The 22752-nt window shown below is 54.2% G+C and overlaps 1 protein-coding gene across 1 annotated transcript; it reads right to left on the minus strand.

The window, feature by feature from the left end:
- Window positions 1-3750: 3750 nt before the first annotated feature.
- On the minus strand, window positions 3751-6219 carry HOXC11 (homeobox C11; the record flags this gene model as incomplete). Its single annotated transcript, XM_079938170.1, has 2 exons — window positions 3751-4302; window positions 5535-6219. 2 exons carry the CDS (start codon window positions 6217-6219, stop codon window positions 4070-4072), a joined length of 918 nt encoding a protein of 305 aa, XP_079794296.1. The 3' UTR covers window positions 3751-4069.
- Between the last annotated feature and the right edge of the window lie 16533 nt (window positions 6220-22752).

Raw genomic sequence — 22752 nt, forward strand, 5'->3', positions numbered from 1 at the left:
ATCCCAACCTTTAAGCCTTGTTTTGCCTTAGTCAGAGATACAGCTCCAGACATCCCCCCTCCCACCAGGACCTCAGAACCTCTCTCTCCCCAACCTCCCAGAGACCCTGAGACTTGGTTCCATGGCAAGACCAAAACTTTAAGTTTTTGAAAAAGAGAGGAGGAATCTTGTAAAACTTTTATGCCAAACAAAGTTATAAAAACTTCCCGGGCGTTGCCTTTTCCAAAGGTTTATATGAATAATAAAGAGTGCAGTCGCGTGCACATAGTTCTGGCGGGCTCTGAGCTGGGAGGGTTCAACAAACAGCATTATCCAGCCCTGGGGCAACAGGAAACCCCAGGGGCTGGCCCCTTGAGGGAATATTGGCCCAGAAACGAATTGCCCTACAGATTCCGGAGAGGGGCGGGGAGAGGGAAGGGGTGGCGCCCTTGACTCCCTTGAAGTTCAAAGTTCTTTGTCCTGGTGAGAAAAACCCTCTCTGCCTTCAATCCACTCGAGAAATTATTCCCCAGGTAGTTTCTCCTCCTCCGATTGAGAAACGGCTCCAGGTATCCCCAACTCCATTCACCTTTCAGACACCTAGTCTGTAACTTTCTTCCTTGCCTAAAGCGGAGCTCCCCTTCTTCCCCATCTGGGACACCTAGAACCTGCGGACTTTCTCTCAGAGGCACTTCGCTGGGATCTGTGAACCGTCTTCCAAGGCGCCCTCGCATCACCATCCCCCAGCAACCTGGGGGTCTGCGTGACAAAGAAACATCAAACCCATTTCTCCTTTCAAGTCCCCCAGGTTCCCCCTGCACCCCCAAAGCCCATAGTGGGAGGGGGAGGAGCCCAGAGTGCTCTCTCAGCCCACACCACTTAATACCCTTGTAAACTCCCACGTGCGCTATAAACTTGGATTTTTACAACCAACATTCCTCCTTAGCTCCGGGAAACTTTGAACTCGGCCTCGGGTTTATTTACTGGTGGGGGGTGGGATTGGGGGACTGGGAGCTGAGAAAGGCTGGAGGAGAAGAGGCGGGGAAGGAGGTTGCGGGCAAGGGGGTAATGGAGTGGGGGTATGGGGTGTGTTGGGGGAGCCAAGACTGTCCACTGCGGATTTGTTTACTAGTTAGGGCGGAAGCGTTTTCTAACACAGGCCAGATTGGGTCGTTAAGGGCGAAATGAAACTGGGTTTAGAGGCGCGGGGTGGGGTGGGGGCACTTTATGGCGGCGTCTAGACGAGGCTCTTTTGTTCCCGGGCAGCGCCACGGCTGGAGGGGATTACCCAAAGAGGTTGAGCCCGGAGTGCCCCTGACCGCCAAGGGGGGTCGGACATCCCGGGGGCCCGAAGGTGGGTTTGTTGGGGGGACAGAAACCTCTTTTTTCTAATTTTTAGAAGGTCACCGAAGACTGGCAGCTTCCTGGGCTGGGATCATAGAAAGCTTTTGTTTTTCTTTCACCATGACACCCCGCCTTCCTTCAGAAATCCCTTCTAGAGCTGGGGATCTTTTCTGGGCTGCACATTGCAGGGAAAGTGGTAGCTTTGGATATTCAATATTCTTCTCCAAAATCAAGAGCCATTTAGAGATCAGTATTTTGCTTTATAAGCAGGTTCTATATAGTTATCTCCATCCTATTTTATTGGAAGCACGGCTGGCAGGCCAATAGCCCTTGTTATGACTCGTGGATAAACATCATACCTAGAGATATCTCTCAAGCACAAGTGCACGCGCATGCAAACGTGCATGCACACACACACACACACAGAGACGATCCTCAGCTGCATTCCTTCTGCCACTCACTACACACTGACAGTGGTTACACACCTCAGAGGACACAAGCCCTAGATGTGCATGTGGTCAGTTTTACTGCATACTATAAGCAAAAGAGTGCACATAATATTCCTTTTCGTGTGCACCCATAGGCATCCGACAGATATTTGTGTGTGGGCACATGAGGCAATTGTGGGGTTGTATATACACCCCAGTTTACAAATTTTGTCTCAAGACCTACATTTACAAATGAGAGATTCAGATACCCCGTCATCAAAAGCGACGGAACCTAGATGCAGTAGTCCATAGTCGTGGTGCTTTTTTCTTTCATTCAACAGAATTATATTGACGAAAACATTTTCTTCGAATTACAGAAGAACCGTTCCAAAGAAAAGGGAACGATGAGAGAATTGGTCCTAAACCTCTGCCCCCAAATAACGAATTTGGAACAGAGATCGCCAGAGTGCCCTCAACGAATGCGCTGAAAGGACTATAGTTATCTTTATCCGGAAGAAACGTGCAGCAAATATATATATGGGTGTGGTGACCATCCTCACGGGTCACCTCCTTCCCCAGCGCCCCACCCCAAGCCAACCTCTTACAAAACAGATCTCTGGGGCGTTCCACGCTGGGAGACCAATGTACAAACATCAGGGTGGCCCCAGCCTAGGGTCTTGTTGTGTCTGGAGGAGCCCAGCCATTTGTGCTTGAGGGGAAGGGGCCCAGCCCTACCCTCCCACCCTCAGGGGCTGGCGCGGTGCGGAAAGGGAGGGGGCTGGTTTCTCCCCCTCTCCCTTCCCTCCTTCAAAACTGTATATAAAAATTCCAATACAGTCTTCTCATAGAGGGAAAAAGAAGAAAAGAAAAAACGAAAGCCCTACCCTCAACCCTGCACATTTAACTGCCACAGACGGAGACATCTGGTGGGAGGGCGGTGGAGCCAAGAAAATTCCTATAAATTTAAATTCGATGATGGTTACAATTAACTCCACAACAAACGTGTGCTTAAACGGAAAGCGTTGCTGGGCGTTTGGACGCAGCTCGAGCTGCACGTGAGAAATGAGAGCTTTAAGAGTCGCAGTGGAAAGTCCTCAACTTGAGAGCGGGAGGAAGCTACCGCCGCACTCTTGCCCCTGCCCGTGGAGAGAGGGGTGCAGGCCCGCCAGCCCCGGCCTACCTCACCTTCACACGCCTGTCCTCCTCTGCTGGGCTCTGCCCGCCTGCTTCCACCTCCTCCGCCTTGGGAGCATTGAGGGTTTTAAGAGGAGAGGGGCTAATAAAAGGGTCAAATAAAATCATAATATTGAACAGAATGAAATATCTTTATTTGCCACCAAAAAAAAAAAATTCACAGCAATCCCTCTGGGACAGGAGCCGGGTGGGGATTGCACACGTACACACGCACTCACGCACAAGGAGATGGGTGATTCAAATCTCATTCCAGGCGAGTCCTCCCCATATCCCCTCCGGGTAGAAAGAAATACTTGTGAAATTTATTTACAAAAATTCAGGCCTCAGCATGGGGGAGGCGTCCAATCCCGTCTCCCTACTGCCTCTTCCACCCCAATCTTTTTTTTTTTTTTAAAAAGAAGGTAACAAATGCATAGACTATAGCTATAAATTCGCGGAGTGGGGCACAGCTTGGAAAAAGGTTAGGAAACCTCAACGCACCAGTTAAGAAATTTCAAAGGAGGGCTCTACACGTTCAAGGGGGAGAACAACTAGGCTTGGGCAGGGCCTGGGCACAGACAGAGGTAGGACACGACTTTGCACACCTAACACCAGGTCAAAGGAACAGAAATTTCACAGCAAGGCGGGATCACATTTAGCTGCTCCCCAGCAGTGGGGAGTGGTGGGGTAGGGACGGGGAGCCCGGGAAGTCTCCCCTCGCAGACACAGTGTCCGAGCAGATCTTCTCACATGGGCAAGGGAAGGCTTGCAGTTCGAGGACTGTAAGGCTCTGGCGCCCACTACTCACGCCCCTCCCCCCACCCAATCCGAGCAGCAAGACATTGTCGCGAGGTGTGTTTTCTTTTAAATAAAGATTCTTGGCCTCGGCGCCAACGGTGTCCACTCGCCGTGGATCAGACACTCTCCTTCACCCCCCTTTCCAGGCCCGGTCCCTGTCCCACACTGAGTCAGACCAAGGTGAAGGAGGTTCCGGAAAGAAGTGCGGGCAACGGCAGTGGGGGCCAGCCCTGGCCACAGTCCAGTTTTCCACCCGCGGAAAGAAGGCGAGTTAGAAAATAAAAAATAAAAATAAAATAAAATAATCTCCCCCTTTCCCCCCTCCCCCCAAAGGGCCCGGTCCGCGGTTACAGCAGAGGATTTCCCGAGAAATACTGCAGCCGGTCTCTGCTTAGTTTTTTTTCTTTCATCCTTCTGTTCTGAAACCAAATTTTCACTTGTCGGTCCGTCAGGTTCAGCATCCGCGACAGCTGCAGCCGCTTTTCTTTGTTGATATACACGTTGAAGAAAAACTCTCGCTCCAGTTCCCGGATCTGGAATTTCGAATAAGGGCAGCGCTTCTTGCGGGTGCGGGGGGCGTCTGGAGGGGAGGGGAGGGGAGGGGGCAAGTGCGAGGAGAGGGGAAGAGAGACACGTGAGACCCCGGCGACCCCAGCCCCACCGCCCGGCAGCCCTCCCGCGGGCGCAGCGCTGGGCCGAGCCACGATCCCCTGGCAGGGCGAGCTCGTCCCCCATCCCGGGCCACCGTGGGACCCGCGCCCCCTCCCCTCGGACGAGGGCCGGGGCTGGCGGAGTCTGGGGGAGAAGGAAGCCAGCCGGGGCCAAGTGCGTCCCCGCAGACAACGCGCCCCCCCCCCCACACGACTTCTGCTCAGCCGGGCTCCTCTGCCCCTTCCTGAGCTGCCCTCCTAGTGACTCTGAAAACCCGCCGCCCCGCCCCCCCAGAAATCTGGGGGAACCGCGGAGAACAGGCGCAAAGAAGTGAGACCGGGCGAGAGTCGTGGGGAGGCAGGGAGGAAGAGAGCGAGCAGGCACCAAAGACACCCGAGAGCTGCTTCCGGGGGCCCTGGCGCCCCGGGACGCCCGGCGGGCCGCGCCTTCCCCGCGGCCAGGCTAGGCCGGCGCAGAGGCCGCGGGCCGCAGAGAAACGCTGAGCCCCAGGCCTGGAGCAGAGTGGAGCCCTGAGCCGCCTCGTCCCCACCCCCTGTCGCCGCTGACCCCCGGCTTGCTCCGGGTTCTGCTCAGGGACACGCGAACACAGTTTGAACATTTGGAAAATAGTTTTTGAAAGAAGCAGAGCGGCCCTCGCTGGCCTCCCCGGCCTCAGGTTCTGCTCCATTGCCTCTCTCCCCCACCACTCCCCCTCTCTGAGTTTCTCCCTGTCTTTCCCTTGCCCTCCCCTTTCTCCCCCTCCACCCCTCCCCTCCCTCCCGCCCCCCGGCAGCCGGGCTCCCCATCCTTCCTTAAATGCTCCTCTAAGTTCACGATCAAAGTTAATATAGCCCGCGATGGTGGCGCTTTCAAAAATTTCACAGACCGAGGGAGATAACGGGGAGGGGGTTCACCCAGCTTTTCCAAAGAGCCCTTTTCCCTCCGTCCCCACCCCTTCTCCATCGTAAAAAGTCGAGTCGTTGGGAGAGAGGGCTTTGTAGGTTATAATAAAATCCTTTGAATGCTTATAAAACTCCACATAAAATCGGACTGACCCAAAACACGAGGCCGTCCCCGCTCCCCTCGCCTCCCCCCTACTCTCGCCCTCCCTCTCTGGCTCCCTCCCTCCTGCCCGCCTGTTTCACGGCCGCTGCTACCTACTGGGGGCGGCTCCCTTGGCCGGCTCCTTGGCCGCCGAGTGGGCTGAACCGGACGAGCTGGGATTCGTGTTTTCCTCCTCGGCCTCGGCCGCCTCGGGCCCCGCCTCAGCCCGGGACGCCAGTCCGGAGGCCGGGGGCGCCTCGGGCTCCCCCTTGGCCTCACCCTTGCCCGGGCAGGGGGGCTCGGCGGGCGCGTCGCCACCACCGCAGTAGGCGTTGTCGAAGAAACGGTCGAAGGCTTGGGGCAGGACGCTGTTCTTGTTGACTGAGGAGTAGAAGCCGGCGGGGGCGGCGTGCGGGGCGCTGGGGTGGTGGTGGCCGCCGTAGGAGCCTTCGTTTTTCATGAGGATCTCGGTGACGGTGGAAGGAGGCAGGCACTCCCGGTGCATGAGCTCGTCGGCCGCCGCATAGCAGGAGGAATAGCTGTTCCGGTGGTGCCACTTGCCGGAGGGCTCCAGGCCGTAGGAGACCTCCCGGACCGGGGGCACTTGGGCCGGGTAGGGATAGGAGATCTGACGAGAGGGGGCCTGGGGCAGGAAGGAGGAGACCGTGGAGAACTCGGGCACGTAGTAAGTGCAACTGGGCAGATAGAGGTTGGAGGCGCAGCTCCCTCGCTCGCCGAAATCAGCGCCCCTCTCCTTGCGCGACGGCGAGCAGAAGTTGCCCAGGTTGACCGAGTTAAACATCGTTCTCTTCTCCTGCCGGCTCCAGATGGAGGTTTTGGACCTGATCTAGCGAGGGGGGAAAATTTGGGAAGGCGAGATGACGCGTTATCCGTCTTAGTCTCTCTCCCCGAGCACGTGATCCAAAGTAGATATTGTCATATATCAGTTCGGAGCACTTCGCAGTCGTAGGAGGGGTTCTCTCTTAGGTAAGATGGGGACGTTCAGGCGATTGGTTTGCAAACACCGCAGAAACATTATGAAAATCAATTGCAGATTTGTATTCGTTTTTCTCTTGACACTCCCCTCCTCTCCATTCCACAGAGCGAGCAAAGGAGGAGAGAGAGAGGGTTGGGGTGGGGTGGGCGGTGGGATGGGCGGGGGCGGGGGCTAGGAGGGGGTAATTGTATTTTTTTCTAGCTGCTGCTCTTCCCCCCCTCCAGGATTGGGAGAAGGAGGAGGGTTCTCACGTATGGGGGGGGGGGTCTTGCCTCCTCCCCGTGATCAGCCCAAGACAGGGCTAGGGATGAAGACCTCTTTCCCCACTGCCTGATTCTGCCAGAGATGTGAATCTTTTCCCCCAACTCTCAGGGACTCTTACCCCACCAACCTGAAGAGGGTCACAGCGCGTGTTTACAAGAGTTTGAAGAAGTCGATTCTTTTCCTGGCCAGGGCTGGCTATCAAGGCTCCCTTTCCCCTTTGGAGAGACTCCCTGGAAGTGTATCTGAAGTTTCCCAAAGGTGAGGCAGCCCAGCAGCAAGCCAGTGTCCCAACTTTGTCTGGCTTGCTGTGCTGCTGGCGGCTAGGGACTTAGATTAGTCATAAACAGTGGTAAGCAGTGAGCCAGCCGCCCAGCCGGTGCCTGGCGAAGTCTGGGAAAAACCTTCTCTAATGTTGTGTTAAATATTTAGTATGAGAGAGTGACCCTGGGTGAATATTTCATGCCTGACTTTATTGTCAATCAATGCACAGAAAGCTACATCCACTGTGGATTTTTTAAGTCTCAAACCCACAAGAAAGAGGTTGGAATGAGAGTCCTGTGTCTTCTCTGTCAGGGGCCCTTTGGGTTGGTGGTTCAGTCTCAGCTTCTTCACTGAAAAGAAGCCCAGTGTCGGCTCTAGGAAGGATATGGTGGAGGGACTGGGTTTGGGGCTCCTATCGTTGGACGATTTGGGGACGATTTGAGGTGGATGGTGGGGCCAGGTACAGGTCTCTGGAATAGACCAGCAGGGCAGTGGAAGGGAACTGAGGGCCCTGGGTGGGCTGGGCAGGGCCAGGGGTCACTCTCTAGTGGAAAACCCCAGCCCCTCTCCCTGCTCCCCGGGGGGCTGCAGCCAGGCCCTGGTGGGTGCCACTTTCCTGTTTCTCAGTCCTGCCCTTCCCTGCCAGGCTCCTGGGTGGCTGTGACCCCAGAGGTGGACTCAGCGGTTCTGAACTCCCTTGCCTTTCTTCCCACAGGACGCGTTTGAGCAGCTGAAAATCAGTTTATTGAAAGGTTCTAGACTGGGTACCAGAGCAACTGCCCACAAGCAGAAAGCAACCTGGCGTCCAAGGAGGAGCCGCTAGGGCATCATCTGTTCTGTTCAGATCAGCAGGAGGAACTGAAGCCCCCGGGGACGCAGTCCACCGCACCCTTAGGAAAAGCCAGAAATGGCCCAAACCCTCTTTTAACTCCTAACCCTTGTTTAAAATTGGTTTCCACTGTAAAAATATTATTTGTATTTGATTTTCCTTGTTGAACTTGACAAGGTACTGAGGCCCCGATAGTAGATGGGGAAGACACAAAAAATGGTACCTTGAGCCCAAATACAACCCCTCCCCAAATCATTCTTTCCCAACCCTCCTGTCTCCTCAAATTTGCTTTAGAGCAACACCTGGGTTGGAACAGCCTTGGCCATGGGTCCCATTCTCAGGGAGGCTCTGGCATACCCACGGATAGGTCCCTGGCATCCCTCTACCCATTCATTGCTGGGCACTGCTTCCCGAGCCCTCCTTTAGTCCTGGCCGGATCTTAACTAAGGGCCAGATCTTAACTAAGGGCAAAAAGGAACTAGATTAGGACTTTGCTAACGAGAAGGCTGCAAGAAAAAAAAAATCTGTTGCTTTTCCTCTTTCCCCTACCTCTTTTTATAGGGTGTACTGGGGCCGGCATTTTTAATTATAATGATGGGGAACTATGGACTATGGCTTTTATGGGGTTTGTGCTCTCCTCATTAAACTCGAGTTTATTGGAGGCAAAATGCTCCCCAAACAGTGATGGGAACTGGTAAGAGGGAGCTGAGAGGTACCCCTTGCAGAGGTGTGGGCGAGCATTCAGAGTCTCCACTCTGGCTTTCCCCACTTCCCCCCAGGGCCCTGGTTCCCCCTCAATCCTGGCCTCCTGGGCCTTGTGGGGCCCAAGCCCCCAAGGCAAATTCTGCACCGCCAGGGCCGACAGTGGGGAGGGGGTTTGCTTCCTGTGAGGAGACAGCTGTGGGCCTGAGCACTTGAATTTGACCACCAAAGTTTATTCCAGGGCCACCATAAAAGTGAGCCAGGCTGCTACAAGGAGCTGCTGGCGGCTCTGTTTCCTTGAAACAAAAAAGAAAGGCAAGAAAGAATGTCAAAGGAGCGGATGTTCAGGAAATTCTAGGGTCTCCCAATAGAGGCTTGTGAACATTAATATTTTTCCCCCTAAAATTAAGGCACAAAGTTCAAAAAAATGTTTTTCTAGTTTTGGTCTGACTTTTAATTTTTTAACAACTTAAAAAAATCCCAACAACTGGAGGTTGCTGCTGGGGTCAAGGAGAGAAGGCCTTGGCTGCTGAAGTCGGGGAGACATTGATTGGCAAAAGTGCCCACGGTGTGGGCGAGTGGCCTCCCTGCCCAGTCCTAGGTCCAGGCCACCCTGAAGCATAGGCTGAGCTGCCTGCCCCAGCCGGCATCCCTGAGCATCCGTGCCTCCCCCGACGTGAGACCCAAAATCGGTCCCCAAGTTGATTCCCAGAAGCCCTGGCAAGCCCCACGCCGTGGAGAGGAGGCTGCCTTCCCCCCTCATCTCATGGGTGCCTGTGGCCTCTCCACCCACTGGAGTCCCAGCTTTCACCTGAAATCCTCCTTAGCAGGGCCATCCTGCCCGCCCCACTGACTCTGGGTGGCCTCATTCAGGCAGCTAGCAGGCAGCTGCGGTCTGGGCAGCCGCCTCGGTACTCTGGCCAGGGCCACGACAGACTCTTCCCTTTCACACACAGACACCAGAGGTGGCTTCAGAAGGGGGCAGTATCTCCAGGTCCTAGCCCAGCACCCCACACACAGTACTGGGCCCCCTCAGAGCTTGTCCACCTCCTGCTGCTGCTCTGGAGAGAGCAGACTGCGGTAGGGAAAGGGGCCCACCCCACAGACCAAGAACAGGGAGGAAACCCCAGTTTGGAGAAAGGGGGCCCTTAGAGCTCTCCAGTCTGTAAGTTCAGTTTGTGTGGGGTCAATAAAGAGATAGGCAATCAGCGCATGGACACCCTCAGTGGATCCGAGGCTGGGCCAGCGAGGATTGCATCCTTTTGCACAAAATCTCTCTCCCTTGCAATGCCACTGAGTTTAATAATCCCTTTAATGTGCTTGGGGATTTTCAGGCCTGCACCCCGTGACACCTCCCACCCCCAGCCAGGGAACTAGAAGGGAAAGGGACCGCCAGTTCTCAGACTCCCATCTCTCCTCAGCCCTGGCCATTGCCCCAAGCCCAAGGCCCCAAGTCAGGTCACCTAAGAGGACGCTGCTCCAAGGTTCCTCCGGCCCCTGGACAGGAAAGGAGGAGGGAGAAGGGCAGTCCCTCTGCCCCCACAGCCCCACCCCCTTTCCTCTTCGGAGGAGGGATTGTCCTGGGAGGCTAGCAACGCGACCCCATTTCTCCCAATAAAAGTCCCATTTTACGAGCCAGTTTCACTGGCCCCTCACCAAATGCTCTAAAATCAAGGAAATGTCTTAAAAGCAGTCTGGAAATGGAGCCACTACCATTGGACCTTGGTCTCCAAACTCAGCTGCAACAGCACACACACACACAAAATGCCTTTTCTGGGCAGAACTGCAGTGCTGAGCCACCCAGATCTCCGAACTCTTGGTCCAGTGCAGGCCGGGTTGGCCGGAGCCGCCATTCCCCGGCTTCAGCGCCTACTTAGGCTCGGACCCAGTCCTCGCAGATCAAAGTGAGCTGGCGGCATTTTTATGAGATCAACTTCAGTGGCTCGTTACTTGTGATCAGATGCCTGGGTTGAAAATGCAAAAGGGAACAGCCCATCAACCCGAAAACGAAAAGGAGAGAGAGAGAGAGAAGGCGCAGGCAGGCATGGGGTGAAAAAATTCAGGTGACACATGGCAAGAAGATTCCAGTCACCCACAAAAAAGACCCTTTGCCTGCAGCAAGAACTGTTTGTGGGTCAGTCCCAGCCTCCAGGCGCTGCCATTTCTCCCCGGTTTCGGGAGCCAGGAAACCTGGCTTGCCTGTGTTCTGAAGCCTGATACGAAAGCTTCCACAGTGTGGACCTGCCACGTGGGGCAGAATGTGGCCGCCTGCACTCCCTTGCCCCAGCGGGGAAGTTGCCTTCTGCTCACGATTCAAAAGTCTCTCCCATTTTGCTGCTCTCCTCTCTGAGGTCTCCGTGGTCCTCCGGTCGCTACAGCCAGAAGTTGAGTTACAAGAAGATTCGCCAGAGATTTATCGCCTGGCCCCAAACTTGGAGAGCCTCGTTGTCATAAACAACCGTCTATTGTCTAGACTTTTATCTCCGGGTATGGATCGTGCATTACTGAGGCTCAGGAGACACGGGCCTTGCTCTGTGGGGTGTGCGTGCGGCTGAGTGCTTGCCCCCTTGCCCCCAGGGGTTTCTGTGGGTAGGTTTAGGAGGGGACGCAAGTGTGTGTGTGCCCTTGGAGCTGGGCAGGTATACCTGAGTGTCCAAGGGTGAGGGCTCGAAATGGGGAAGGTCTGTCTGTGCCTGGGAACGTTCTGGTGCATGTACTTGTGTGTTGGGTCAGAATTTGTCACGGTATACTTTGTTTCTCGGGCATTTTAAGTGTTCCTGTCTGGGCTTTTGCGGGTTTTATTAACGTGTATCCGCTTGGCCTGTTATGTCCCTTGGAAGCAGATCATCTGGTGTTTTTCAGTATTGGGCCCATTGTGTGTGTGTGTTTGGCTTCTCTGAGAAAATGGGTTTGGGTGATACCTTTCCAGTCTCTCCCTCAGATTTCTGCACCACCTCAGCCTAAATCACACCTCAGCCTCTGCCTTCACCACAATGTCTTGCCTTGCTTCACTCACTGCAAGTCCCTGCCTCTCCCAAGTGACTACCAATTTTCTGTCACAGACACAAAATACATTTTTGCAGGGTGAGGTCTGGCTATCTTTGCCTTTCCCACACTAGGGGGAAATGTCGCAGCTCGTAGTAAACTCCCTCCCTTCTTGGGGCTCCCCTTCTCTGGGCTGAGGGGGACATCAGAAAGGGCTTCCCCAGTCCACTCTGACCTTTAAAGATACTGTCCAGACAACTCCAGATAATGACAGAGAGGGCCTGCCACTCCCTCTCTGGCGCTTCCCGGCAGCAACTGTCCTCACCCTGGCCACCCCCTCCGCCCCTTGAGCCCAGGCAGTAGGACGTTTGCCCAGATTAAACGTCAGTGGGAGAGACACTTATCACCTTAGATCTCAGGGTCAGAGGCTGTTTTTGAAAGCCAGGCTCCTTTAACACCAGCAGAGATAATCAAATCCTCCCCCTTTGTTTCTCATGATCAGAACACAGGGTGGCAGGGCTCCAGGCATACAGGCCTGGGAGCTCCCTGCCTGCCCCCACCGCTCCTGGCAGCTCCCACCTGGGCCCCAGACCCCACTTCAGGTCCCAGATAGTTCTTAGGCACCCTCAACCAGGTAGGTCAAGTGGGACGGGGCTGATCCCAGACTCCGTCCGGTTTTCCAGTTGAGAAGGGTGTAGGTGACAACCAGCAGGGGTTTGTGGGGCATCAGATTTAACCAGAAGCCCCCCATCAGTGCACCCCTCCCTTCCCTTGCCATTAGAATTCCCATTTCTCTCTCTCTCTCTCTCTCTCTCTCTCTCTCTCTCTCCCCCCGCCCCAGTGCTGCTACCCTGGTACCCTGGAGGGAGAGGGCCAATGATTCTACTTCAGGCTCCTTTCTTCGGCCGCCTTCCTTCGCCTGAGTCCGCCGGCTGCCCGCTGCCCGCTGCCCGCTGCCCGCTGCCCGCTGCCGGCTTCCCGCAGCCCAGCCCGCCGCCGCCTCCACTCCGGAACTCGCTTTCCCTCCAGCGTGCAGGCTGCGGCGTCGCCTTACTCCGCCTCTCTCCCTGCCTCCCTCCATCCCTGCCTTTCCCCCACGTCTCAGACCAACAGATATCTAATATACTTGTCTAGGCTGAGCCGGCTCAACGCTGGGGGATCGCAGCCGCGTTACAGGGTCCTAGCGCGGCGCGCTTCGCTCCCCGTCCCTCAGCTGCAGCCCCCTACTTTGCTAGTTGCCGGGTTCAACAGCTTCTCTCTCGCTTTGCCGCTTCTTCCCCCTTTCTTTCCGCCTCTGGATATGAGAAATAAATAAATCCACGGCTCCTGCCTCATCAGCCCTCCCCACTCCTGCTACCTCACTCCCCCTCCTCCTTACCGAGTGTACCGCCTTGTTTTCGAAGAAAATCTTAATAGTCAGACATCTAAGCTGTAAATGAACATTTTTTTTCTTTGTGACGGCTAATTTTCTCTCCAATTCTTACGTCTTGCTCCGCTTCGCGGTGGAATGGAATGGATTTAGAAGTCTGCGTATGGGAGGGGGGGAGTGGAGAGATGGAGCCCAGAGTTACAGGCGGTGGCGAGAGATACGGAAGACGGAGAGATACGGAGAGAAAAAGAGGCATTGGGGTGGGGAGAGGAGGGAGGGAGAGGGAGGGATGGATGGAGGGAGGGCGGGAGGGAGGGGGCCCCAGCTGGCGGGAGCGGAGCCAGAGAGAGAGAAAAGGAGAGAAAAGTTTCCCGGAGTCTTCATTAGTTGACTTCTCTGTCCACTGCTTCCCCCAGCCGGCCGAGCTCACCCCCAATAAAGGAAGGAGGGGGGGGTGTCTTTTTTTTTTTTTTTAAGGCCCCAAAGAGTCCAGTGTTTACAAGACCAGAAATGCCACGGCCACGTCCTGGCAGAAAGAAAGGCTGAAATGGAGGACTGACGCCTTCCTTATAAGGTACGATGCTAACTTGACCTTCACTTTGTCAGGGCGCCCCCCGCCCACCCAGACCGCTGCAGGCGGCCAGGCAGAGCCCAGGCGACCCTGGCCTCTGCCTCCCTGCTTCTTTTTCTCTGTCAAATCTCTCCTTTCCTTTTTTTTCACTTCATCTTTTTCTCTTTTGTCCTTTTCTTCACTTTTTCTTACCTTTTCTTTCTTATTCCCTTCCTTCTCTTTTTCCCCTGCTTTTCTTCTTCCTGCCCCTTTCCTTTCACTCATTCCTTTTATTCTTGCCCACTGGTTTCATGGTTTCCCTTGATTCTCTCTTGCCCAGCTCTCTATTGCAATCTCTCTCTCTCTCTCTCTCTCCTGATCTTTTGAATCCCGGAAACAAGAATAAATATTTTAAGTACTCTCCCATCCCCACCCCAGCTGACCTCCACAGCCCTAGCCTGGCCTCTGCCCCCATCCAGGTATCCCTGGGGAAGAGGGTCCAGGAAAGAAGGCCGATTTAGGATTATAGGGGCTTCACTCTGGGCCCAGTGCCCACTTGAGGATGGCAGTGAATTTGGTTTTGGTAAGACTCTGTTTTCCTCTCACTGGCCTCACCCGCCAAGTCTCTGTGACCCTAGTCGTCTTGAATGGAGGACGAAGCCCTTGTTGTGGCAGTATGGGGAGAGCAGAGACCACTGCTCTTGAGACTAAGGGGGAGACTTAAGGACCAAATTGTTGTTTGCCCTTCTCTCAGCTTCCAGCCCCTAAAATCCTAGAGATTTCACTTAAGACCTTTGGGGAGGGAATTTAGAGAATTAGGGATTTCTGGAGATTCCCACACACATGAAAATAGGAAAGAGATAGATTATCCAGGCCTCTCTGCTTTGCCTCTTGTTGCCTCCCATGCTCCAACACAGCCTCGGACATTAACTCTAATCATATCTTGTGTGGCTATAAAATAAATGATATTATGGACACCCCTATAATTATCTATTATTCACTTACTTGTGATAATTAAAATACTGGATGAGGCAGATCTATGCAGACAATGTAAAGCCAAGCAAATATCCTGGAAAATGAAAGTGAATCTGTGTCCATTCTTGAGTATGTTCCAGAATCTGTAAGCCTGCTAGGACCTCCTGGATTTAGAAGTAGCCATCTTGTAGGGGATAGGGTCATATTGGGAGACGCTACCACTTCCTTTTCCCCCCTACATCCCACTTCTCCTCCTCCTTTGCACAGACACCAGAGAGGATCAGACAATCAAAGGGAAATTCTTTCTCTCTCCCCCTACAATTATCCAGATAATTGCATGAATTCTTCCTTGAACATTGCTGTGTAGTCAGGGTTGAGATTTCAGCAGGAAGTGCAAGGGACAGGATTCCAAATGGGGGAAGCTGAGAGAGAGTCCTGTGTTCTTACATTCCCATACTTTATAGTTCTGTCTAGTGTTACATTGTTTCTTCAGGCAAAGATCTTTGTTCGCTTTCAGTCATATTTCTCCCTTCCCCCTCCCTTTCTCTCTCTCTCCCTCCTCCCTTTTTCCGGTCCCTTTAAAGGAGACCCAGATCATCCTCTGCTCTTAATAGATGACTATAAAAGTAAAATTAATTCCCCCCTGCCTTTTAATATCAATATCTCTCTGTTAAGTATGCACATTGGTGAGAATAAACAGAATTAAGTGCTGCAACCCGAACCAGCAATTATATCCAAGGGTTTTTGGGGGGGAGTGTTTGGTTGTTATTTGTTTTTTTTGTTTTCCATTGGGCTTATCTGGGAGTGTTTACTCTGCCGAGAGATAACCAGGGGGTATTTGTATTATTTTTACAAGCTCATTGGGGCCTGAGTCAGTACCAACCTGGTAGAAAAAGCAACCATGAAGCCAGAGAGAGAGCCAAAGGAGGGAAGAGAGCGCCAGATGGAGATGAAAAGGAACCACGCGGAGAAATGCAGGGAAAGAAGGAGGCGGCAGGTCCCGGAACAAACGTGGCAGAGGGCAAGACAGGCACTCAAGGACAGAGGTTTATGTATTTTTATTAATTTTTTTTAAAATTTGGGGCTCAGTGAAGAGAAGGGACGACTCAGGAAAGGGGAGGGGAGAGGGGATTATTCGAGTTACAGCGTGACCACCCCAGAAGGGGAGAACACTGGATACACCAGATCCTCGGTGATCCCCGGTGCTGGTGCTGGAGCAGGAGCTGCACTGGGCTCGCTCTGGTTCCGATTTGCCGCCGTCCCACAGCCCGTCGGGCTGGGCTATCGAAGCCCCCCCTCGCGGCCACCAGGGCTTCCTCGCTCTCCTTATCATTCCATCTTTATGACGAGGCTTGTTAACAAGACCAGCGAGCTGGCCACGCACATCTATCTCTGCCGCTCGAGCTCAGCCAAGCAGCGGCCGGCGGGGGCGGGGTGGGGAGGGGACTGGCGAGGCACTAATTAATTGATTTCTTTGGACAGTAAAGTATGGCCGCATCTACATGGAACCTATCGACTCATAAACAATATCTCTGTTGGGTGTGAGTGTATTGTCTCTCAAAGAATTTTTCCATAGGCGTGTGTCATGTAGTCCAGGATTTTTAGCTGCTAAAGAAAGACCCAAGTGGGTTTCATTTTTAGGGGGCCAGATCGGAGTTAGCTCAGCTCCAGAAAATACTTTATGACTGCCTCTGAAAAAGCGTTGGGAATGGGTTTTGTTGAGAAAAACTTGGGTTATTGGATAACCTTTCCCAGTTGCTTGGTTAAGGTTAAGGATGGGAACTGGAGTCGAGGAGTTGGGCAGGCCGGAGTCCTCTTCCCGGTCGTCTGGGACGGAGTGGGGCTGCTCTCAGATTTGAGAGGAGCATAGAAGACAAGGTCCAGCCTTTACTTCATACTTCCCTGGACTTGAGTTTTTAAAGTAAATTTTTAAAAAGTTAAACAAACCTTAGCTTTCAAGAAGCCCTTGCATGCCCAGCACACAGCCGGAACCTACCTGTTACACACCTCACCTGGTTGCTGCTCTTCCTTCTTTCCCCCTTTCCTAACTGGCAGCTCAGAGTAACTATATTTATACTATATCTAGAAGAACACATCCTGAGACAGAAGGGGTAACGTAATTATACAATGCTAATTCCATACAGGAGTGGTTATGCAGTCAGACCCTGCCGCAAACAGGACCTAGGGCTCTAAATATAGACCCTGACCTCAGACAAGAGAAGCAACAGTTAAATAGAGATAGAAGACCACTCATATAAATAATCCACGTAGACACAGAAGGGGGTTTGTAAAAGACAGAAATAATAGAAATACAGAACAGAAAAGAGGTTCAGCTGATAGAGAATGTCATTGCCAATGCCTGAGCTTCCTCCTGCTACTGTTTTTAAGATTGCCAGAGAAATGTGTATTATAAATACAGTAATATGTGAAATCAAAGTATGTACTTCAATGTATTTGGTACACATACACCATGTGTACAAACATAATTCACAGAATATATTTTTCATACACTGGGTTGATAGGCACTTTGTGTATATATAATAACATGATGTATATTTTTCATGCAGTGTTTTAATGTGGATATATTAATATCTGGATGCATTGTCCATGTACTGATTTTATATGCCCTTTGGAGTGTATACATCCATGGAGCTAAATAGATGTAGGACTGTACCTTCCCTGCGCAGGATGTGTGCAAGTGTACTGTTTAATCTATGTAAATGAATTTTTACATGTAATGGGTATACATGCTATATGTAATCTTTTCCCAGGAGGTTGTTTTCCCATACAATAGATAAGAGTGCCTCCATATGTATATTTTCTAGAGAAATATATTTTCCATGCCCAGAGTACATGTAATACAGATGGCTGTGCATTTTAGACTGTTTCAGTATATCGGTTATGTCGGCAGTATGGCCAAGCGTGCATTTTGTGGAACAGCTTTTCCATGCTCCGAATGTGGACTGTGCGTCTTTCACAGGGAGCTTTTCTAGCAACAACTGCCGGTGAGTTCCGCACAGACCGGTCGTTGAAGGAAGTTCTCCACTCCGCTTCAGGGAAACTGACAAACGGAAGGCTTATCTCGGAGTCCCCAGGAAGCGGCTCCGGCTCAGAGAGGAGAACTCACCCCCAGGCAACCGGCTGGGTCACAATGGCTAAAGGTCCGCTGCGTTTGGTCTCATCCAAGCCCAGTTCCTCGGCTCCGGTGCCAGGCTTCCTCGGGCGGCACAGCCTTTCGGAGCTTGGGGCAGAGCCGCCGGCGGTGACGAACCCGGCGGGAGGGCGGGCCGCCGCTGTGGGGACGCCGCGTGCCCAGCAGAGGGAGGGCACTTGGGAGAAAGGCCTGGTTCCCGCAGCCCGGCAGCGCCTCGGACTCGGGCTGTTCTTTGAGGTCACCCACAAACCCACGGAGCGTACCCCCGCCCCCGGGCTGTGGCTCAGGGCCGAGCGGCTGGGCGGGTCCGGGTCTTCGCGGTCTCCGCGGATCTGGCCAGCAGGGGTCATCCGGTCCTTCGCGGGAGCCGGCGGCCCTCGCGCGGCGACCGGAACTGCCGGCTCTGTTCGGGCGGCGGGGCCGGGGCTGGGAGGCGCGCCGGGTTTTCCTCTCCCCGGGACCCCGGGCACACCGGAGCCGGGGCCGGGCCAGGCGGGCGGGGAACTGGACTGAGGCCCCGGAACCCTGTCCGCCGGGCCGGGGCACGGAGCGCTCCGGGCGCGGGGAGGGGAGCGAGCGGCCAGGCGCCCGCGTCGGCCACCAGCGGCCGGCGGGCCTTTGTCTCGGGGCCTCCCCTGAGCGGCGATCGCGAGCTCGGACCCCAGCTGCCGCGGTGCTGCGCGTCCGGTGGCGGAGGGCCCGGGACGCACGCTTCTCCGCGGAAAACCGGCAGCTCCGTCTCGACGGAGGCGGATACCGAAGGGCGGCCGCTCGAGCCTAACGCTCGGCTTATACGCGGCTGCGGGATCCCAGGCCTGCAGCCCACCTCGCGCTAAATTACACCGAGACCTTCGGCGCCTCCCTGTGCCTGCCGCGCAGAGAGGGTTGGGGGCTCCGGGGTGCGTTTCCCCCACGGGTCGGGGGCCTAGAAACCGCTCCTACTTTCCTGGTAATGGCGGGGAGGATGGGCGGGAGCTCCGGCCGGTCCGGAGCCCAAGGTCCTGGGGGTTTGATTTTTCGAAGATCGGGGCCGGCGGTCCCTGCACCGCTCTGGGTCTGAGCCATCGATCGCGCCGGGTTTCCGGCTGCATTAGCATCCACAGAGCCCGGGCTGCCGGGCCCATCTCCCGCCCGCTCGATAGTGGCTTTAAATACCCTAGCTGCGTGTACGCAGCTCAGACTGGAGTAGAACTGGGTGATAATCAGGACCAAATACACAACTCATTTGAATGGCATAAGATTACACATACACAACAGTGAAATTATTTTTCTACCTGGATTATCCAGATAACTCTCTCCTTTTCTTGTTCCTCAAGACCCAGTTAGAGACACAGGGTGCCTTGTCTTAAATCAGTGGAGTAAATTGTAGTTTGAGGACTTAAGCCAGACAAATACTTGCAAAATAGATGCAATCTTTGCCCAGATCCAGAGCTCAGCCAGGTCCTGGGTATTTGGGTTGTGGCTGCAGCCATGACCTTCTCTTTGGCCAGGAGACCCAAGGACTTGTTATTCAGCCGTTGGGAGGAGGTTATAGTGTTCTTCCTTCTCTGACAGCTTCCCCAGTTATTGAGTCTCAGGGCCTGCATAGACAAAACCCAACAAGGAACCTTCTCTCTCAGATCTGCAGTGTCTCTGGGAATAAATCAAGGGAATAAATTAAAGGCCAGTTATTCCTGACCTCTCTAAATTCCCTGTTTCCTATTTAGCCAGAAATGCCTTCACTGTTAACTCTTCCTGTATAGATGTGGCTTAAGAAGAGGGTAGTCTCTTGCCTGGATTCACTGGGATTCAGACCTCCCCCAACCTTTATTCAGACTCAAGGGTAGCCACTCAGTCCCTCCCCTACACCACCAGCTCAAGGCTGCCAGAAGCTATCCAGTCCCCAGCCTGCCCCGAACTCTGTGGGCCCTTTATAGGAGTACTCCTAAAGCTTGGGATCTCCTTCCTGCCCGAATCCTTCAGATGCACACTCAGCAGGGGATTGGGGCAAAGGGAGGATGGGATTTGGTCTAAATCTGCTACTTTTCCTAGTTGCAGGAGTAAAGAAAGGAGGGGAGAAAGAGAAACAAAGATTTCAGGGCAGGAGGCGTGGCTCGGGAGGCTGGGCTCAGAGGGGGGCTCTTGTTATTCTGGAGCAGGCCCAGGAGGGTGGAGGGGGAATTTGGAGGAGACTTCGTGATTGGAGCCTGGCTGTGAGAAAGGGAAACTCAGGGATCAGAGGCTCACGGGTGGAGGCAGAGGGAGGGCATCCCATCCATAAGGAAGGAGTGAGGTGGAGGTGCAGAGGACTCCTGGGCTCAGCTGAGACTAGACTCTGGCCTGGACCTGGGCCTCTCTCTGGCACGGCCTGGAGGGGCCGCAGCTGACAGAGGCGGAGCCTATTTCACCAGCTTCAAGGGGTCTTTAGTACACTCTCCAGTCATCTTGCAGTGCACAAAATGTGCTCTCAGAGTGAAGCCACAGGGTTAGAACCATCAGGGTGAAGTGTGGACCCACCAACCCCTGCCCCTACCCCATAGCACTCTCACCATCCCAGCTCCAACCAGCTCTTGCCCCTACCCTGGCTTCACTGCTTGGAGATCTTGCAGCTCAGACTTCCTTTTTGTGGTGCTGAAGGTAGTTTCAGCCTCCTCCGGGCTGTCCACATTATTTTTACAACCCCACGACTCCTCAGATATCCCTCTCCTCCCCGCTAATCTACCATCCCCCAATTTTCTCTCTGCTAGTAATTGCTTGGGACTGGAGATGGCAGCTCATCAACAGATCTTGGTTGCTGGTATATTTTTGTTGCCCCTGCAACCGCTCTTCCTTTATTATTATACGTTTATTATTTTTATTATTCACCTGGGCTGGAAAAAGTAAAGTGGGGGAACAGCTAGGAGGTTGGGGATCCCATTCTTTCTGGGCATAGGAGACCGTGTGTATGGAGCCAGTTTAAAATTTTTCTCTCAAAAAAATCACATCATCATACCATCATGTTTTAATTATTATTATTAATATTAATATGATGAAGCAACTCTGTACAAGGACTATATAAAGGGAAAACGTGCTAGAGACAGACGTTTGCATAGGAGGGCACACTACAGAGAACCGGGGAGGGAGGAAAGGAGGGCATCTACCCACAGGGATCACACTAGGTACTAGCAACAGACACAGAGAACAGGACACAGATTGACAGAGAAGCTCACAGAAATCAAGTTTAAAGCGACAGGAAGAGAATATTGCATATCTTTGTCCCCCTACCCCTTTTGGAGTGTTTTGGTCTCCTTTATTAAGCTGGGAGAGTCAGGCTGGAGTGCTGAAACTCAAATCCAGCACCCCAGAGACCAAGAGGTCACAGGAGGGGCTGTATGAAGGGGTACATGGGTGACCAGGCAAAGAGGGGAGTGCCTCATACCCAGCGCCAGCCCACAGGGGAGTGTGCAGACAGCTGGAACGGTGGTGATTTCTGCAAACGTGTACATAGGTTAATGTGGGTGGGGAAGTGTGTCAGGTGCCCAGTGCGGGATGAGGGTATGTGATTGTATGGCTACTCTGCAGGGCTGTATTTGGGGATATGAGGCTGCCTCTTTGCAAGTACAGTCAGGAGAGTGGTGTGGGCTAAGTGCTGTACTGGGCAGCTGTGCCTATATGTTTGCCCATGCCTCTGCACAGTCTTTCACAGGGACTTGAATCTGGTGGGAGAGTGGATTGCCTTTCCAGGGTGTGGAAGGAGAGACTTTCCCCAGGTGGGAAGAACTCCAAGCTGGCGGGCCAGTTTCACACTGTCCAGGCTGGGCTTAACTCCCATCATTCCCCTGCTTCTCGCCCTCTTGATCCTGGCAAGGGTGGGTCAGCAGGTGGGAGGTTGGGGGACTCTCACCAAGGGGAATCAAAACAGAGTTCAAGAAGGCAGGGGGGCTCCTTCACAGCTTCTCTTTCGGAAGCCAGCCTGGGATCTACTGGGCTGGGGCTGGGGCCTGAAGGGGGCTATGAATAAAAGGCCCTCGGCTGGAGAAGCCACTTTCTGGCCTCCAGTGGGTTTTGGGGATGTGCCCTTCCCTCTGCTCTGGTCCTCCTAATCTGCGGCTCCCTGGCCTGGGGGCGGAGACAGCGGATCCTGAGACAAAGGGCGCCGTTGGGGAGCAGGTGGAGTAGGGGTGGGTAAAAGAGAGAAAGGAGTTGGGTGGGGGGCTGCAGTGCCCCCTCCTTCATTGTCACCAGCCTGGGAAACCCGGGCTGAGCGGGGGCCTCCGCGGCCGGTAGCCCCTTTTAGGGGCGGATTCTCTTCCCGCCTCGTAAATTACGCCGGTCCAGCCTCCGGCCGGCCGTGACCGTGAACGCCAGCGGCGAAGGGAGAATCTGCAGCGGCTGCCAGAAACTCTCTCGGCCAATCAATGCCGCGCTTCGCAGCTCCTTTTACAGCTTCCTGGGCTTCCCGGAGGGCCAGGTGGGGGTCCCTGGGGTGGCTACTGAACCCGAGGCTGCGTCCGCTCAGCTCTCAATTCCCCGCTTGCGGCTTCCGGTCCGCAGCCGCCTCAGCGGCAGCAAGAGTGGATGGCAGCACACCTGTGAGCGAATGGGCGCAGGGGGCTCGGGAGAGGGCTGGGGACCAGGAGACGGTTCGGGTGGCCTGCCCTAGAGGGGACAAAAGCCTGATCATCACCTTGTCCACAGCCGGGTCTGCCAAATGCTTATGCCTGGGCCTGCTCTGTGTCCAGGCCTGGAGGACCCAGACCCCAGCGGACCTGGACATTGCTGATCATTCTGTTCTCCCAAACCACACTTCCTCCTAGGTCCCCCCACTTCCTTCTGCCCTCCCAGAGCTACCCTGACCCCTTCCCTGCTCTCTGCCCATCCTCCACTCTTGCTCCCTCCTCGCAGCCTCTCCTAACCCCAATAACTGCAAGTTCTGAGAGCCTTAGTCCCACTGTCCCCACCCTCGCCTACTCCTGCAGGCAGACAGACCTAAGACCACGGAAGGAAAGTGGTGGGAGGGGACGCCTGAGTCACCTTTCCTCCAGATCTTCAGACGGAGGCCCAACGCCCCGGTCCCATGTCAAACTAGCCCCTCCCCAGCGCCTCAGCCTTCCCTGCCCCTACCCCCTGCCTGCAGCTGTGGGCTTCCTCTCCCTGGCTGGGTTCTTCCCTTCTCTCTGGGACCTGGCAGGGTCTGCTGGGGGGTGTGTGGGAGGGAACCACGAACAAAACAGACAAGAGGACGTCCCAGGAGGACCTGCCAGAGACGCCTGGCGTTCTAAGCGGGGACT

This window comes from Stenella coeruleoalba, assembly GCF_951394435.1.
Source record: "Stenella coeruleoalba genome assembly, chromosome: 11".
In the NCBI taxonomy this organism is placed as follows: Eukaryota; Metazoa; Chordata; class Mammalia; order Artiodactyla; family Delphinidae; genus Stenella; species Stenella coeruleoalba.